The sequence below is a fragment of the Durio zibethinus genome, chromosome 13 (assembly GCF_047325235.1).
Source record: "Durio zibethinus cultivar Kanyao isolate XHJ-2024 chromosome 13, ASM4732523v1, whole genome shotgun sequence".
Taxonomy (NCBI): Eukaryota; Viridiplantae; Streptophyta; class Magnoliopsida; order Malvales; family Malvaceae; genus Durio; species Durio zibethinus.
Window position 1 is genome coordinate 4,471,376 of NC_143174.1, and position 19,032 is coordinate 4,490,407.

Sequence of the window (19,032 nt, forward strand, 5' to 3'; positions counted from 1 at the left end):
AAAATATCAACGCTTAGTACTTTCGGCTTTCATTTTGGATAGACCAAATAAGAATTATGTGATGGAACAAGATAACATGTAATTTAAGATCATACATGTAAAGAAAATAACAATAAAATTAAGTTCAAACAGAAAATAAAATGTGATAAATTTATCAAATCACGTGCTATCTCAGCCATGTCCAATGAAGGATTTTGTTTTCTTTGGTCAACTCTGAGGCCAGCCTTTGGGCTTCCTACATTGCCTGACAGATTGAATTTAGAAGCATGATCCCCTGTATATATGCACATGGAAGCCAGGTCAAGTCAAGTCTTTGTACTTATAGGATATCATACAGCCTTGCAAGTGAGGGCATCAAGCACTTCACTGAAACTGTTGAGTCATTTTTTTTTTCTCTCAAGACATCAACTGTCAGTCTTTAAGCTGGAGGCCAAGCGCCTATAATTGAATCAAATGTTCGAATATGAAACTTTTGAGTCTTTAATTTAAGAATAATTCAGAAATTTTATTTATGGCATACAAGAATTTTGGCATTACATTTGCACAACTGCAACAATACGCATCAAATAGGAGGACAACAAAAAATTCACAAACTGATTACATGATGCTTATTGGCTCTGGCCTCTGTGGTTATACTGCCACTTATTATTTCTCTTGTCAGTGCCCTTCATCCAATACAAAAATATAAGATTCTTATGTCTGAGACTCTGAGTAACTTATTCGTCATCATATCTGGTCTCTATCTTTGTTTCGGTGTCAGATTCTGTTGTGTCATCGTTGTACATGTGCCAGGAAGCACAGACAATGAAGGGAGCTGAGGACAGCCAGGAACCAATAGAAGAGATTGAGATTATTGGTATTCAAGTTATCACCATGTATCCACCCTTCTTGCTTGTAGTGATCTTCTCAGTGACAGTGTTTATAATGTTGACAAATGCAGTGCTCAAGAAGTAGCCAAATGATAGAGATAACCATGCCAAGGAAGTAGCAAGTGATTTCATCCCTGACGGAGCTTCCTTCTAGAAGAACTCCATTAGTCCAACAATGGTGAACATGTCTGCTAGTCCAAATATTCCTTATTGGAAGGAAAGCCAGAACAGACTAATAGGCTTGAATGGATCTTTTATGGCCTGATCCCTCCTCTTAACTTCAATTAGGCCGGTGACACCCATTGATATGAAAGAGAGGACAAGACCAACTCCAACCCGCTGAAGTTGTGTGATGCCTGATGGATGTCCAGTGATTTTTTGAGCAAAAGGGACAACAAGAAACTCATAGATTGGCATTAAGAATATCATAAAAACTAGAGGAATTACTGGTACCGATGCTGAAGGGAATTTTTTGCCAAAAATATACGGATCCATGAAGAACCCTTGGTGCACTGAGAATGTCTGCAATAGGGCCAAGCATGTGTTCATTATAATGATACTGGGCCAATATGGGCTACATCCTTGTCAAAACGTTGATTTCCTCAACTTGTGTCACTGTGCAAACTCTCCAAGGCTCTGGAAAAGTCTCTTGGGGAAGAAGGGCGGCCTTGTCTAGTGACCTGGTTTAGTAGGCTCATCAACTAAATTACTGAGAAAAAGAGTATTTGATTGTTTATTAAATCACTTCCTATGAAATGACAATAACAAGTTCATAAGAGGGTTTTTCTTTGTACTCATGATCTCTATCTTTATCATTGATCTCAAAAAGCTCATCAGGATTTTCTGGTAATGACAACCTTCTGTTCTTGACTGCAACCAATATAACCTGATCAATGATCCACAATTGATCCTGATCTCGAGTCAAATAGTATAGAATACGTACTACATGAGCACAAGGGAGATAGAAGATGAGAAAGAAAACCTGTGTTATTCTCAGTGGAGGGCTGTTCCCAAGAGGTGGAAAGCGGTAAAATGGTTTCCCAAAGGCAACTGCAATGAATCCAATAATAGCAGTCATAGTGCCCATGAAGAAACCAGTACCAAGCTTCGTTCATGCTGACCCACCCCACGTATTAGACACCAATTAGTTCTCCAAAAGCGGTACTTAAACATGTACCAATTAAATAGCTTCCAAGCTGCTTCGCTCCTTTCCGATCCTAGGAATCAAACTGATCAGATCCAAGTGCTGGAAGAGCTCCCTTAACTCCACCTGGACCTTGGCTAATAGAGAAAGCGAGCAGTAAAACATCAATGCTATGCCACCATTGACACAACACTTCTGGCAAGTAAGATCAGGCCGCAGGTCTTTTGAATAAGCTTGGATGGTAACCATTGACGGTCCCTGCAAATTATAGCATGATTAAGCAAAAAAAATTTTGTTTGAGGAAAATGTATATATTAAGCACATAAAGTACTTGAATTTATATAAAATGAGGCAGTACACTTTGATGTAGTGAAACTTACTATAACTTCCAGTGAACCAAATATCAAAATTGTATACAGTCGGTTCAAGCTAGTGTCTGAAATGAAGCTTCCTAACAGTGTGAGCAAAGCATATTGAGCCCAAGAAAATTGTAAGAGTATTTGAAGAAGTGGGAAGATCAAGTTTCACTATAAAGTGGAAATACAGAACCACGCTAACAATGTTAGCAACAAACCCAATATTCTCAAGGGCCCCCAGCGCTACAAATCAGAAGAAGAGAAACATAGATGAGTTTATTTTTGTAAATTCTAATCTGCATGGAGTCGATTTTTAAGAGTATTTCTTACCAAAACAAAAAACAAGCTCGGAATCCACATTTCTTGGCATCCTGAATGAAAAAAAAAAAAAACAGTAAGTACTCGATACATAGATAAAGACAGGGGGATGGCGGAGAAGAAACTTAGATAGAAATAGAAGGTACTAAAGTAGAGTTGGAGTCACCATTTTTGAGGCTTGACAAAGTTTCAACCGCTTTGTAATCTGGGTGTTGTCTTGATCAACTCAAGGCAAGGCAGGCAGCTGATGTTTATAAGGGAATGGCAAGAGATTAAGGACTCCTTGGAGAATTTGTTCCTCATTTTGGAAACAAAGTCGAATTCTCTGCCTGTATATGTGGTTACTGCTACTATTATTCCCTGTTTCGGATTTTGTCCTTTTTCCATTTGTTTGATCACCTTTAACGTTATTAACGTACGATACTTTTTACACATACTATAGACGTGTATATCATTCCAAATTCTTGATTTGTGAGGGAGATTAATTTCCACAGAGGTTAAAAACTTTGTTATATGAAAATCGAAGTCCTCAAATGGTAGGACTGTTGTGGCGTCAGGTTATGCCTAAGGAGACAAGATTTTTGAGCTATGTATATAGTCGTCTCATTAACCATCCCTAAGACGGACGATACCTGTCCTTTTAGTTAGACAGACTGTTGTATTTTCTGCAATATGTCATAGGCCTGTCCAAAATTTCCAAGCATATCCAACCTACTCCATAAAATAATATAGCCTTAATTATGTAAAAAACATATCCCTTTTTATTTTTTTGAAAAGAAGTTCCCTATTTCCTATTACCAGAAGTCTTATCCCCTTATTCAAGTTTGCCTTTTGCAATAACTAAAAGTTTTATGGCCTTAAAAATTTTTCTTCCTATTATTAGAAGTTTTTGTGATTGTTTGAACTTTTAATTTCAATGATTAAATTTTAATTCTTAACAGCTGCAAATAAAAAAAAAAATTATGAATAGATTCATTTTGCATGTCCATTCTAAATTTTTAGTATCTATTTATAGGTTGTATTCCAAGTTGTTTTATTTTCTAATTAATTGCTGCTCGTTGCACAAACCAATGGCAAATTAAACCTTGAAACTTTGGATATTTAAGGCTCTACAGGCCTCATCCTCAAGGAAGCATTGTGTGCGAAACATAGCTCTCGATCGGGCATCCTTCTTCCACGTGCATAAGGTGCTGAGAAATCTCTCTACTAAATCTAAAAATACACATCACAATTCACATGCTAAGGGCTGCAAAACATGCCTTTTATCATGTGGCGAAGCTTTTCCACAAGTCAGATATAACCAATACTAACTAATTTTCATTACAGAAAACGAATAGAACAGCAAGGCTAGAATTCAAACATAAAGAGCAATACAAACAGCTTTTCACATATTTAACTACTCAAACTAGCAGAAAATCACCACTTTTCAACTCATAAGCAGTATAACAAGGCATTACTACATTGCACAATATAAAGTAGCATACAGCCTTTAGATCTCTCACAGCTCAGCAACACCTTCCTCCTCATCATCATATTCAAGTTCCTCCTCAGCTGTTGCATCCTGGTACTGTTGATATTCAGATACAAGGTCATTCATGTTGCTCTCAGCCTCAGTGAACTCCATTTCATCCATTCCTTCCCCAGTGTACCAGTGCAAGAAAGCCTTCCTCCTGAACATAGCAGTGAATTGCTCACTCACTCGCCTGAACATCTCCTGGATGGAGGTTGAGTTACCAATGAAGGTAGCTGACATAGACAGGCCCCGAGGAGGAATATCACAGACACTGGACTTCACATTGTTTGGAATCCACTCAACAAAGTATGAAGAGTTCTTGTTTTGAACATTAATCATTTGCTCATCAACCTCTTTGGTGCTCATCTTGCCCCTGAACATGGCGGAGGCAGTGAGGTAGCGGCCATGTCGTGGGTCAGCAGCACACATCATGTTCTTGGAATCCCACATCTGCTGGGTGAGTTCTGGGACGGTAAGAGAACGATACTGCTGAGATCCCCGTGAGGTGAGAGGAGCAAATCCAACCATAAAGAAATGCAGACGAGGGAAAGGAATGAGGTTCACTGCAAGTTTTCGGAGGTCAGAGTTGAGCTGGCCAGGAAACCTAAGGCAGCATGTTACACCACTCATTGTTGCAGAGATCAGATGGTTTAGATCGCCAACTGTTACAATCAACAAAGAAAAGTTACATCAGCATTAAACTTGTAGCAATGTAGCATGGGAAAGGACCTAAGTACTTTCCGGATTACAAAACCTAGAATTCTTAAGCAATCCTTGCTTATGAGTTAAAAGAAGGAATTTTAAGTTGTTTTTTCTTTAAAAAGAGAAATGGAATAAAGTAGACCAAGTGATGCATCAAAAGAATAGGACTACTCTGCCAAGACCATCCTCTGTTTTTGTGCATTATATAGGAACAGCTTGAGGCTCACAATATAAAATCAGGGGAAGACTAATATACGTCAATATTAGACCAGAATAGTTCCCCTGTTCCTTTCAACACTATTTGACATTATCACCTATTACAGTAAGATGGATGATCACATAATCTTTTAGAATGCAAAACAGACAACAAAACTATGAATAGAAGAAAACTTTATAGGCAAAAACTACCCAACAATTCAACTGAAACACTTTCCACAGAGTTACTCTATATATCACTTTCAGTTACTCGTCAAGTTTTGAGCTGAAATTTAATGGAACTAATACAAGTTACCAGACCAACACAAATAACCAATTTTTGAAAAAAAAAAAAAATTGTAGGCAACCATATAATGTCAAGTCAAACAATAAAAACTTACAGCTAGGAGTAGTTAACTTGAGAGTCCTGAAACAGATATCATACAAAGCCTCATTGTCCAACACCATGCACTCATCAGCATTCTCAACAAGCTGATGAACAGAAAGGGTGGCATTGTATGGCTCAACCACTGTATCCGAAACCTTTGGTGATGGGAAGACAGAGAAAGTGAGCATCATTCTATCAGGGTATTCTTCTCTGATCTTTGAAATCAACAGGGTGCCCATACCCGAACCAGTTCCTCCACCAAGAGAGTGGCAAACTTGAAAACCTATCCAGATAAATAAACAAACATGTAATTAAAAAAACCCTGAAACCAAAATTAAAGAACAAGAAACATCCAACATAATCCCTATCACAAAAAAAAAAAAAAAAAGATGTATCTTTATTGTTTAAAATCTCCCACAACAGCAAGATCTACAAAGCAATTTTCATTTGCATTATTATTTTATCCATTGCCAAAGATGTTTACTTTGAACATTGTAACTTAATAATGCTAATTCAAATTTGATTTTATCCATGGCAAGCATTAAACAGACTCGTAGCAAAAACATAAATCCGCCTTTAAACTTTCATAAATTCGACCATTGGTGTATAATATCTAGTTATCTACAGAAATTAATTGTCAGTTAAAGCATCAATATTAAAAGAAAAAAAAGGTTAAAAATCTAACCAATTTATACCTTGCAGACAGTCACAATTCTCAGCTTCCTTCCTAACAACATCAAGAACAGCATCAATAAGCTCAGCTCCTTCAGTGTAATGCCCCTTGGCCCAATTATTACCAGCTCCAGATTGCCCAAACACAAAGTTATCGGGCCTAAAGATCTGTCCATAAGGCCCAGTTCTCACACTATCCATAGTCCCCGGCTCAAGATCCATGAGCACGGCGCGTGGGACATACCTTGCACTAGAAGCTTCATTGTAGTAAACATTCACGCGCTCCAATTGCACATCGGAGTTTCCGGTGTAACGTCCGGTGGCGTCAATGCCGTGCTCGTCGCAAACCACTTCCCAGAACTTGGATCCGATCTGGTTCCCGCATTGCCCGCCTTGTACGTGGAGGATTTCCCTCATTTTTTGCGAAAATTATTGAATTCCTGCAAAAATCAAGAAATGGTAGGTACAAATAAAATAAAATAATTAAGCAAAAAAATAGATCTAGGGATTGGGGCTTACAGGGGTGCGAATGCGACTGGACACGGACCGGAGGGAGAGAGAAATGGGTGTATGGGGGAGGGGGGGAAGAAATGAGGGTTTAAATAAAGGAAAGGGCTGTGATCGGACGGTTGATATTGTTTCCCCCCGTTCCGTTATCGGGCCGTTCGATGCCGTTGGATTTTTGTTTTTCAATCAAAAGAGGTAGAAAATTTTTGTCATAAAATTGGATGGGAACGGAAATGGAAAATTAATTGCATTTCATTGTTAAATCAAGAAAATAAAGTAAGAGATATTTGTTTGTTGCATCCACCATGGCCTGGACCAATAGAAGACAGATAAGGTGGGAGAAGCTTTCGCTGTAAGGGCCACATGAGAGGCAGATATCGGCATGTGACCTGCCAACTATTTTTGTAACATTTAGTCACACTTTCACTCTTCACTGCTCCCGTGGTCCACCTTCACTCACTCTAACTCCTTTACTTAGGTTTTAGGCCAAGTATGTCCGTACACGTTCATTTAAAATATATATCATAAAAAATAAAAAAATACTATTTAAAATTTTAATAATTTTTATATAATATAAATACACGAATTATATATTTGTTAATTTTAAATTTATGAGTGTTATTTTCCGTAAATCACACAAAAAATGGAAGAAAAAGTTAGGCATGAATATAAAGATGTTGGCCAAAAAGAGTAATTGTGGTCTTGTACACAAAATCCATACCAAATTAGATTCACACTTATGTTTAGAGGAAACAAGGAAAATGGTAAAGGCAAATTTGTTCAAACGTCATCATCATCAAAAAGGATGACCCAACAATACTCAAATTTTAGGGGGCAATGTGATTATTTATGAGCTTATGGATGAAAGTTACTATATTAATCTTATACTTTTATCACGTGATAAGGTCAGTCCATTATTTGCAATGAACATGAATGGCATGTGGCTCATGGCTGTTATAATTGAATAAGCCAAAAACAAAGTGAGTCACATGGTTTACACAATTCAAAAATTCAAACCCTATGCAAACAACTCTGTTAATATTTAATTTTATTGATTAGCATTTAATTTTTGACAATTTTGAATAAAAAAAATCAATCATTATAGAGCCATTAAAAGCTATTTGTCTCTATTTGCAAGTATTAATATTTTGGATATACTCAAATTCAGGTCAAGCAAACAATAAATAAATTGCATAAAAAATACGAATAACTTATTTATTTCCTGTTTAAAAATCAATCGTAAAACATGGAAAATAATGTAATAAATTATATTAATTTGCAGCCGCAATTCTTTGTGATTGTTGGATAACTAAATTTATAATTTTCATTTCCATAAAAATATATTATATTATATTATAAGCCGCACGAAATAATTTTATTTATTTAATATAAATATATATATTAGTTTTTTTAATTATATTTATATCTTTAAAATCTATAACATATATAAAATTTATATATATTGACTTATCATTAAAAAAATAAAACTTTCTAAAAATAGTAAGAACGAAATTATATCTTTCTTTTGGATATTTTTATTTATAATAATATTTATACACTTATAAAATTATATCAAATAAAAATAAATTATGCCTTTTTAAAAAAAATAAAAATATATATTACTAAATATAAATTAAATAATAAAAAAAGTATTAACATATTTTCAATTTAGTAATCTTAACTAAATTATTTTACAAAATATGAAAAATATTTTTAAATATGTGAAAGAAGAAAAAATAAATTTAAAAAAATATTATTTTTCATAAGAATAAAACTATAATAACAATAAAATATATCTTGAAAAAAAGTTATAAACAAAAATAAAATTACAATAGTAATAGAATATACCTTAAAAAATTACTGAAAAATTTTAAAAAATGATGTATAACACATTACATTTGTAGCCTCAAATTTACATAAGAATTCTTTAGTGACAAATAGGATTAAATTGATCATTTTTAAATTAATTTTTTAAATTTTAAAATATATATAATATGTAATAAAGATAATATTAAATATTTTGTATTTATTTGAAATATAAATTTGATAATAAGAATTCAAATGGATATAATTATTTTGATGATTTTATTTTTCAAAAACTAGCTTGTAACCCATACGATGCATGAATTAATTTATTTATTTAATTTGAAATTATAATTATGAAATGATATTAAATTTTAAATAAATATATGAACAAAATATAAAGGTATTATTCAAAAATATTAAATTCCTTATTTTTTGAAATTTTTAAGTGAAAATGGATAATCAATCTCTTCATAAACTATTTTCAAATTTTGTGTAATTATCAAATTTAAACTTGAAAATAATGCATTTAAATTTATAAAATAATAGAAAGTCCTGAAAAATAAACACTTTTCTAGGCTTAAGGATATAAATTGTATAATGTTTAAAAATATAATGAAATACAAATGAATTAAATTATCATTCATAATTAAAAATAAATAATTTCATTTTCACTTTAATTATTTTATCATTTATATTTAAATATCTATATTTAATGAAAAAATTTATTATATTACAAAATTAAAGAAAATAATACATTTTTTATTATTTGAACAATTTGATTCAAAAAGTAAAAAAGTTATATATATTGTAGATAATTATCTTCAAAAGTCTTATAGGAAAATTTTTTTTTTATCTCTATCTCAATGTTAAGTTATTAATATAAGATGATAAAGTTTAGTAGCAAAGTAGATGTCCTTATCATCTTACAAAGATTAATATTTTTAATAAATAAAAGCAAATGGTATTATATCATTTTCATAATTTACTTTTTTACTTGTACCACAACTTGTACCACAATAGAGTACCCTAACTCAAAATTTTCACTCTTACATTTTATGGATACAACATTTAGCAATACAAAACAAACAAATAAACCTAATATAAGATTATTTTATTATTACATTGTAAACATCAAAGGCGTTTTAAGTTTTAATATCAAAACGAATATACTTTAATTATTACTTATTGCAATAATCTAGTTAAACAAAATGTAATATTTAAATATTGTCATTATAATTTTTATTGATTTTTACTTGATAAAACTGTTGTTTTGTTTAATGGGATGCTTGATTTTGAAATTTCAATTCCCTTAATTGGATATAGGACCTATTATTCCTGAAAGCGAGTTTTAGAAGAAGGCCATTATAGCGCAAAAATCTCATAAGTTAATGACAAAATTATAATTACTGATCAAATAGAACGAAATTGGTAAAATAATTTTTGTCACACTTATATTTTTTAGAGAGAATATCAATTGCCGATGAAAACCCTCAAAGCTTTAGATTAGATGTTTTGAAATTAACATTTCTTTCAACCATTAACCAGCTGCTAAAAATTAAAATAATAAAATTTCAAAATCAAAGAAGAATATATGCAACTAGTAATGAATGAAAAAGATTAATATGATATTTTATTTCGATACAAGTACGACTAATGCCATTAATATGTGCAATTGATGGACTAAATGAGTAATAAGAGAAATTTAGAGCAAGAATATTTTTTTGAGGTGGAATATGGCATTTATTAAATAGTAAAATAAATAATATTTGGTATTTTAAAATTTATTAAGAAATTTATAAAAATAAATTTATATTTAAAATTAATTTAAAATAAATATATTTAGATTGTTAAAGATATATTCAAATTATATATATTTAAAAAGAGATCATATATCTAGATTATAGATAAATATAAATTATATATATTTTTTAATTTTAAATGAGATATATAGATGGTTTAATAGTTCATTTTTTTCAAAAACAACAAAATTATTGATTTTATTTTAAATGTATTCGAAAAAGTGAGTTTGGTATAAATTTTATTTGATTTAAATTAAAATAAAATCTTGAAATATTAACATAAATATAGTTTTTAAACTTTCAAATGTTTTTAAAAAGAAAATAATTATTAAATGAGATTATTTGGTTAAAATTTTAAATTAAATTGATTTTTTACATGTCAAAAATGTAAGTTATTCATGTAAGTATGGACGTGGCATATCTTATAGTGTATCCATGCATTATGTAATATAATATATATATATATATATATTATATTAGATTTAATATGAAAATTTTTTGAATTTTCAAAATCTTACATAAAATTATTTGAATTTTTAATGTTTTATGTAAATTTTAAAAAAATATATAATTTTTTTAAAATCAAGATAAAAAAATTTGGTAAAAATTTTGGATAAACTTAATATTTATAAATTTTAAATGTGTTTAAAAGATTTTGATAATTAAATATTTTTTTTAAATAAAGTTATTTGGTAAACAACTCAAATTATTTATTAAAAATAAAATTCATATTTTAAATTTTTAATTTAAAAAAATATCTAAATTGATTTTATTTTCAATTATAATTTAAATAATTTTGATATTTGAATAAATTTAAAATTATATAATTTTTAATTAAAACAAATTGTTATATTTTTTAAAAAACTATCTTATATGTCATTTAAAAAAATTGTTCACATAGACGTCTAAGTGACAAACTTATTTATGCATTAAATTATATAATATATATTAAATTTGAATTAATATTAATTTTAAACTAAATTGTTAATTATTGACCAAATAAATATGTTTTTTTTTTCTTATTCGTTTTTAATGTTTAAAAAACTAAATAAAAAATCTCAATAATGTACAAATGTATTGCCAGAGTTACGTCACTTTTGTTATTTCCGCAGTTGCATTCGAAAAATAATTTGCAATACCCAATTTTTCATTGGGATTGACTTCTTTTTTTTTTTTTTTTCATTTAGAGCTATATATATTCACAATAATTCTTTACCATTCAATAATTGCACCATGCTTTCTTTTCGCACACGCAAAAAAAATTTTGCTTGAGTCATGCATTTTTTTTTTCCAAATACATAATAATTTAAAAGAATAATTTTATTTTATATTATTTTGGACCTTTCCACTACTCATAAATTGTATGAATTTTAATAAAAAATAATTTTATGAGTATTTGTATTTTTATGAATAATCGAACCACCAAATTTAGTACATTATTATTTTTTATTTGGTAAGAATTGAATTTAAATTATGTTTTTTTTGTAAAAAAATTATGAATCAAATATTTAAATACAAATTTCAAACATTTTAAATATTTTTTATTTTTCAATGCATCAATGAATGAATCGAATATTCGAATGCAACTATAAATGAATTGTGCTTTTTACGTAAAGGATAATGGGTCATTTATTAGTATAATTTATTTTTTAAATAGTGTTATATATATTTTTTGAAGAATATAGTTTTACATGCCTTAACATATATATTTTTTTATTTTTAAAAATATAAGTTAATAATTGGGCCATAAAAAGCGGTTTTGGGTTGTATCATGGCATCAATCCATTCTATCGCTCTTAAATTTCCTCCCTTTCGTTTTTTAGCCCAAAACTCACACCACCAAAAGCCCAAACCCAGCCCCAAAAAGAAAGCCACTTCGCACTCAAGCATGATCTATAAAAACCCTAGAGTGTCTTTATATTTGTTAGATGGTTAGATTTGCGGAAAACCTAAAATTTGTCTAGCCGCCGCATTCGAGGTCCGAGTTCACTGAGACAGAGGTAAGCGCTTCTCTGCACTTTTTGGCAAACCCAAACCAAAGCCCTTTTAATTTCTTTGCTGAAATACTGTTGGAAAGGACCAGTTTTTTTTTTGTCAAAAATTTGAATTTTCATTGGTTGTTTTTCTGTTTTGCTTGAATTTTATTAGCTAATTGTTCATATCTGCATTGATTTTGTTTTATTAGACCTTGAAATGACGTGGTACTGGCTCAATTTCCATTTTTTTAGCAATGATTGCTTATTAGAAGAAATGGGTTTTCTTCGTGCTTAGGTTTGTAGGTTTTATCTAGTAACAAGCTTTATTAAGTCAACCCATTTGGCCATTTCATTGTTTCTATTTTGTGTTTATGTTTTGAGGGTTTTCTATTTTAGGACTGTTAGATATGCAGAATTTGTTTCCTGATTGTTTTTGGTTTGATATAATTTTGGCTAGACATGGGTGACGAAGTTAAGGCTGTGATTCCTGAGTCGCTCTTGAAGAAGCAGAAGAGGAATGAAGAATGGGAGCTTGCCAAAAAGCAGGAGATTGAAGTTTTAAAGAAGAAGAAAGTCCAGAGCCGCAAGTTGATTTACGCTAGGGCTAAGCAATATGCAAAAGAGTACGAGTCTCAGGTAAATGTGCTGTTCTGTTTGGATTATATAAATTTGTTTTTATCAAATCCTAAAAGTGTCTTAGTTGTATTATGTGGTCTGTAACTCTTAGGAAAAAGAGTTGATTAAATTGAAGCGGGAGGCAAAGTTGAAAGGAGGATTCTATGTCGATCCAGAAGCTAAGCTTTTGTTTATCGTTCGAATCCGTGGGTATGTGTTTATTGAGACATTTTTTATTGGTTTATGAATATAAATTTTAAATAGTAACATGTTGTGAATGTTTGTTTTCAGTATCAATGCCATGCATCCTAGGACGAGAAAGATCTTGCAGCTCTTGCGATTGAGACAGGTAGCTTACCGTTTCTTTTCCAAAACTAAAAGGAATATGGGTTATGAGAATCAATTCCCCACTTTTCCCCGTGTGTATGCTCCTTTGAGGGGTGAGATGTGTGTTAAGATATCTGGTTGACATAACCTTGCACTTTTAATATCTTAATGTCGGTATTCATGTGCTCTTGTTTGAGATATTTTGTCTAAAATTCAATGATAGTGTGTTGTTTGTACAAGTTGAAGTTGTTGAAACTTTGGGCAATTTGTCATTTTGATAGCGTAACTCAAAATTGAAAGTTAATGTGGTAGATGTTTAGTTATCGTGCACTTACTGTCAAACTTGCGCGTTATGGTATGGTGCTGCATTTTCATGGTAACTCTGGGTCTTTCTTTCTAACATTGTGGGCAAATGGTGGTTGTGAATGTATTGGGAACTATTTAATACTTTTCTAATAAATAATTAAAATTTGAATCTAAATTGCTGTGTTTGCTCTTAATGAATGCAGATTTTCAATGGTGTTTTTCTTAAAGTGAACAAGGCAACAATGAACATGCTTCACCTGGTTGAACCTTATGTGACTTATGGGTATCTTTTACTTTCCTGCTTCCATGCTTTCCCTTTTAATAGTTTTATATATTTGGAATGTCTTAGTTTTCAGTAATGTATGTTTCTAGATACCCTAATCTCAAGAGTGTGAAGGAATTGATTTACAAAAGAGGTTATGGGAAGTTGAACAAGCAGAGAGTTGCTTTGACTGACAATGCAATCGTTGAGCAGGTCTGCATATTTTGCATTTACAGAGTTTCATGTTGTTGCTGAACATTTACTAAGCTCACTTGTTTTCTGTACTGGTCTCAGGCTCTGGGCAAGTTTGGCATCATCTGTGTGGAAGATCTCATCCATGAGATCATGACTGTGGGGCCTCATTTTAAGGAGGCCAACAACTTTCTCTGGCCCTTTAAGCTCAAGGCACCATTGGGTGGTCTGAAGAAGAAGAGAAACCACTACGTTGAAGGAGGAGATGCTGGCAACCGTGAGAATTACATCAATGAGCTAATTAGGAGAATGAATTAAGCCTGTTTTTATCTGTGAAGTTAGTGGTTGATATCTTTTTGGTTCATTTGGAAGGGTCCTTATCTTAGTTTCTTTTGGAAGTTAGAAACAGTTTGTGTTAAAAGCATGAATATTTGCATTTTGTTAATTGTTACCATTATTCTCCTTTGTGACTGAGCTTTCTCAAAGTTTTGTGCCTTAAGAAATTTTATTGCTAATACTTCACATGATTATTTATTATATAGTTTTTATAAACAGCTAGTTGAAGCATATGGTTTGCTAATTGAAGCAAAACAGTTATTTTTCAATAATGTGCAAATATGATGTGGAAATACCTTGCAGTCTTCGTTGCTCTGTTGTACAACTGTTTTTCTTGCTCCGATATAGGCAAAATATTTTGCCTGCAATCAAGTTTTCTGTGTTCTGTAGCCTTTTTAAATGCTTAAATTGTTTGCAGATTCAGCCCCTTGTACTTTAATCTATCCTAAAACCGGGCATTGAAGTTGAAAGATTTGTGTTTTTGTCCGTGATTTAATGATTTTTTGGTGATGAAGAAATAAGCTGATTAAGGGAGGCTTGAAACTAATTAAGGTGTCAACTCTCTATTTCCCAGGTTATAACTTTTCTTCATTTATGTTACTACTCAAATTACTGGGGGATTGAGGTGCCAGACTATTTGAAGTACTTGTAAATTTTAAGCAGTTTACTTGGGACAAAATCTTTGGTTTTGAATTCAGAACTTTAATTTAATTAATTTATTTAATCATTTTAAAAAATAAATAATCAGTAAGTTTTGGAATTTAAATCTTGATATTTGCAATCTTTTTCTTTAATTTTTTGAGCTCAATCCTTTCCTTTATTTCCTGATTATAATCTCCTGTTAAAAAAAAAAAAATCTATGGATCCAAGTCCAATCATTCCCTGTATAAACCTTGAAGTTAGATATTTTTAGGTGGCAATATTCGGTAGTATAAGATAGATTAATTAGAAGATTTAATTAGATCAGGTTAGTTGATAAACCTTGCATGAAACCTTTGACAAGCAAAACAATTTACAAATATTTTTGTCGACATATGCACATACGCCTATACATTACATGTATCAATGCTCAAAAGATTCAGCCACCCCTCGTAGTCATGGAAAAACGAGTGGCAATTGTTGGAGCAGGAGTAAGCGGCCTTCTTGCCTATAAGTACGTTCTGCGGAAGGGTTTCGAACCAATCGTGTTCGAAGCCGATGAAAGAATTGGAGGAGTTTGGGTCATACCATGGAATCAACAAAGCTCCAAAATACCAAACAAGACTACCAGTTTTCTGATTTCCCATGGCCTTCGTCGGTGAAACAATTGTATCCTAGTCATATTAAGGTGCTGCAGTATCTTGAATCTTACGCTCGCCATTTTGGAATCTATCCTTGCATAAAGTTCAGTTCCAACGTCACCAGTGTAGACCAAGTTGGAGGGTCTCATGAAGAGATTGAATCATGGCATCTCTGGGGTGGAAAAGGAATGCCCTTAAGCTCCAAAGGGAAATGGCACATTACAGTGAAGGTACTTTGGTGACCTTGTTTTCGCCCTTGGTAAAACTTGTATGACATTGCTTGAACTTTGAATTTGGGTTCAGAGTTTTGGACAATTTAATTATCTCTAATAACCAATCTATGCATTTTCCAGAGATGGGGCATCTCGAAAGTTGTTGAGTGCTATCTTAGATGGAAATTCCCGTTGAAGAAGTACGAAATGATACCAAAACACAGCTTTCACCAGGATGTGTCTGCATGTCGAATAGCATTGTTGCCTGAAAATTTCTACAGCAAAATGGAAGAAGGAAGCATTATTATAAAGAATTCGCCAAGCTTCAGCTTCTGCCGAGAAGGTTTAATCATTGATGGAGAAACCAAGCCCCTGAAAACAGCTATAGTTATCTATGCTACTGGAGTCAAGGGTGATGAAAAACTGAAAAACATTTTCGCTTCTCCAATCTTCCAACAATACATAATGGGGTCTTCAACATCCATTCTTACTCTCTACAGGTGATTCCTTTAATCAGCTTAATTTCATTTTATGCTTCCAAGATCTTCAATATGCTGCGTATTTTTTGCTTGACATCCAGTTCTTGACTAATGCAGACAAGTGATTTACCCTCGAATTCCACAATTGGCTGTAATTGGATATACAGAGAGTGTATCCAATCTGTCAGATTCTGAAATCAGGTGTCAATGGCTAGCACATTTCCTCGACGGAAACATAGAATTGCCGAGCATAAAAGAGATGGAAAAAGAGGTGAAAACGTGGGAAAAGTACGTAAACCGAATTTCTGGCAAGCATTTCAGGAGATCTTGTATTGGTGAGGTTCACGTAAACGACCAATTATGCAAAGACTTGGGACGTAATCAAAGGCTAGAAGAAAGGGTAGAGTTAGATGAAGAGCATGGAAAACCAGACATGCCATTGAAGAAGGCGACATTTGCCAAATTCTAGTCGAGGCCTGCCTGCCTAATTCATTGTTTATGGTGCAATTTCTATGGAAATGAAGAGCTGGTTTGGATTAGGGAAAAGGGAAGGAAAATAAATAAATTTACTAAAAGATCTTCCAAGATACTTGAACCAAAAAATAAAATTCAATGAAAATTTTAAACCAAACATTCATCAGACTTGAACCAAACAATAAAAAGAAATTCCTGTATATATATTTGTAACTGAAATTATTGCATATCATAAAATCAATAGTGAAGTTAATAATTTGAGCAAATGGTAAACTGGTCTAGAATTATACTTATAAATTAATACGAGATTTACTCTTTAATGTGCAATAATTTATAAGTAAGATTCATTGATGATATGCAATCTTTTATTAAAATTTTATTTTTATTCATGATTTTTAAAAGGTGAATTTAGTGTCTACAATAATAATATTTGATTTTCATTCAAGATCTTTTAAAAGCTTTCACTATTCATCCAGAATTTTAAAATAGTTTTCACTATAAATTCATGACCTTTAAAATGACATATATAATTTTAATATTTTTTTCAAAATTTATTTTTTATTACATATACTCTTTACATAACATATTTTTTGGAATAAAAAACTTATTTTTATGTGAAAAAAATAAAGAGATTTGGAGAAAAAATAAAAAAAAATGGATAAACAGTGGATTTTTAGAAAGTTGTGAATGATAAATGAAATTTTTAAAAGTTGTAAACAAAAATCATGAATGAGAATGAAATATTAACAAAATTTACATATATTGCATGTAATTTTTATGTAACTTTTAATTTGCAAGATGCTTAACCGCCAATTCAGTGGCATCACTTACTTGGTTGAAATTTAAAAACTCTTTAGATTATGCATATCATTTTAGAAAAAAAATTTAAATTTGACCCCATTGGCTTAGAAATATTGGGGTCAATATGTAATATTAAAAACATTATCATTAAAAGTTGCAAGGGTCATTATAGAAATTTCAAAATTTAAGAGAACTTTCACAATTTTAATAGTAAGTGGTAACCCAATCTGCCTTGATAGCTTTCTACGTTAGGATCAATTTTTTATTTTTTAAATTGAGTTTTGAGTCAAATAATAAAAAAAAATTGAGATCATTTTTAAACAAATTCGATCAACTTGATATATATCTTATTTTTTAATTAATTAATTATTTTATATTTAAAAATAATATTTTATTAATTTTAGATAAGATCAAATGAAGTATAATTTATAAATATCAAATCAGATTTGAGTATTAAAAAATTAAAAAAAATCATTGAATTATAAAATTGAATTGGATTCGATGAAAGTAAAAATTTATCGTGATTTGATTTGTTGTCACTCTTATATGAGACCCATCACATATTCTAATATTTAAAATAAGTATGTATTTTATTTATAATTTTTTTATTATGATATTATAATTAATCAATTATAATAAAAAATTATGTAAAAATTTATTACTTAAAAATATAAATTCTATATAATATTTATTTATAATTAATTAAATATATTGTAAGTAATTTACCACCTTAAAGTAAAGAGTTTTTGTTAGTGTTTTCTGTCAAATCAAAACAAAAAAAAAACTCTTGTACTTTCGCATCAATTTAAAATAAAATAAAATTAAAAATTTTGGCATTTTTTATGTCATTGTCTTGTTAAGAAAGCTAAAACATATTAACAGAAACCATGGAATAGAAAAAGAAAGCAAAGGAAAGAAAACACAAAATAAGGACATTTTTAATTATTTATCTATCCATCTGTCAATTTTTTTAATCTTTTGATGTATATTTGTTGACATTGAGTTTATGGAGGTAGCAGCAAGTTCTTGGATAAATTGAACTTAGAATTCCACGTGTTGCTATGAGATTTATTCAATAACATTCAATAAATTTTTTTAATATAAAAAAGTTACAATTTAAAAATAAGAAAGTTGATTTTAAATATGTAAATTTAAATTTAAATTTATTTAATTTCATCACTTAAAAATATCTATATGAACTATTTGAGTTTTCTTTCACAACAATAATGTGTAATAATTTAATGTGAAGTGTGAACCATTTAAAAAAATAAAATTTATGCTTAACTTATGTTCTTTGACTCTAAAAAACAAATCAAATATTCATATAGCTTATGTACTATTTGATTTATATCATCCTGGTTTTTAAAAAATAAAAATTTGTTATTAATTATTTGAACTTAAACTTTGTCGAGTACTTTGGTATTGAGACTATTATTGCATTAGTTAAGGTGTCGATATGATACAATATTTAATAAAATCATGACATGTATAAAAAAAATTTAA

At 30.6% G+C, this 19,032-nt stretch overlaps 3 protein-coding genes and 2 pseudogenes across 4 annotated transcripts; 2 read left to right on the forward strand and 3 right to left on the reverse strand.

Annotated features, from left to right (window-relative positions):
• Positions 1–288: 288 nt before the first annotated feature.
• On the reverse strand, positions 289–1,554 carry LOC149515258 (protein NRT1/ PTR FAMILY 4.3 pseudogene; annotated as a pseudogene).
• On the reverse strand, positions 1,426–2,755 carry LOC111302708 (protein NRT1/ PTR FAMILY 4.5-like; annotated as a pseudogene). The gene is made up of 3 exons (XR_016326858.1): positions 2,700–2,755; positions 2,394–2,612; positions 1,426–2,271 (listed from the first exon to the last, which is right to left on the reverse strand). The product of XR_016326858.1 is annotated as a protein NRT1/ PTR FAMILY 4.5-like (transcript).
• Positions 2,756–3,984: 1,229 nt separating this feature from the next.
• LOC111303893 (tubulin beta-4 chain-like) lies at positions 3,985–6,729 on the reverse strand. The gene is made up of 4 exons (XM_022900396.2): positions 6,677–6,729; positions 6,181–6,597; positions 5,499–5,768; positions 3,985–4,862 (listed from the first exon to the last, which is right to left on the reverse strand). The coding sequence occupies exons 2-4, from the start codon at positions 6,572–6,574 to the stop codon at positions 4,186–4,188; spliced, it is 1,341 nt and encodes a 446-aa protein (XP_022756131.2). The 5' UTR covers positions 6,575–6,597; positions 6,677–6,729; the 3' UTR covers positions 3,985–4,185.
• A 5,466-nt stretch (positions 6,730–12,195) lies between these two features.
• Positions 12,196–14,484, forward strand: LOC111303895 (large ribosomal subunit protein uL30y-like). The gene is made up of 7 exons (XM_022900397.2): positions 12,196–12,269; positions 12,703–12,881; positions 12,973–13,070; positions 13,152–13,209; positions 13,697–13,776; positions 13,866–13,968; positions 14,050–14,484. The coding sequence occupies exons 2-7, from the start codon at positions 12,705–12,707 to the stop codon at positions 14,263–14,265; spliced, it is 732 nt and encodes a 243-aa protein (XP_022756132.1). The 5' UTR covers positions 12,196–12,269; positions 12,703–12,704; the 3' UTR covers positions 14,266–14,484.
• Positions 14,485–15,369: 885 nt separating this feature from the next.
• LOC111303894 (putative flavin-containing monooxygenase 1) lies at positions 15,370–16,894 on the forward strand. The gene is made up of 3 exons (XM_089742751.1): positions 15,370–15,793; positions 15,917–16,275; positions 16,372–16,894. Exons 1-3 carry the CDS (start codon positions 15,512–15,514, stop codon positions 16,721–16,723), a joined length of 993 nt encoding a protein of 330 aa, XP_089598877.1. The 5' UTR covers positions 15,370–15,511; the 3' UTR covers positions 16,724–16,894.
• Positions 16,895–19,032: the final 2,138 nt, after the last annotated feature.

Coding starts and splice junctions, on each gene's coding strand:
- LOC111303893 (XM_022900396.2), bottom strand. CDS start 6,574: ATGAGGGAAATCCTCCACGTACAAGGCGGGCAATGCGGGAACCAGATC. Junction 5,769..6,180: donor GAATTGTGACTGTCTGCAAG/GTATAAATTGGT, acceptor TTATCTGGATAG/GTTTTCAAGTTTGCCACTCT. Junction 4,863..5,498: donor CAAGTTAACTACTCCTAGCT/GTAAGTTTTTAT, acceptor TGATTGTAACAG/TTGGCGATCTAAACCATCTG.
- LOC111303894 (XM_089742751.1), top strand. CDS start 15,512: ATGGAATCAACAAAGCTCCAAAATACCAAACAAGACTACCAGTTTTCT. Junction 15,794..15,916: donor AATGGCACATTACAGTGAAG/GTACTTTGGTGA, acceptor TGCATTTTCCAG/AGATGGGGCATCTCGAAAGT. Junction 16,276..16,371: donor TCCATTCTTACTCTCTACAG/GTGATTCCTTTA, acceptor TGACTAATGCAG/ACAAGTGATTTACCCTCGAA.
- LOC111303895 (XM_022900397.2), top strand. CDS start 12,705: ATGGGTGACGAAGTTAAGGCTGTGATTCCTGAGTCGCTCTTGAAGAAG. Junction 13,071..13,151: donor TTTATCGTTCGAATCCGTGG/GTATGTGTTTAT, acceptor GTTTGTTTTCAG/TATCAATGCCATGCATCCTA. Junction 13,777..13,865: donor GAACCTTATGTGACTTATGG/GTATCTTTTACT, acceptor GTATGTTTCTAG/ATACCCTAATCTCAAGAGTG.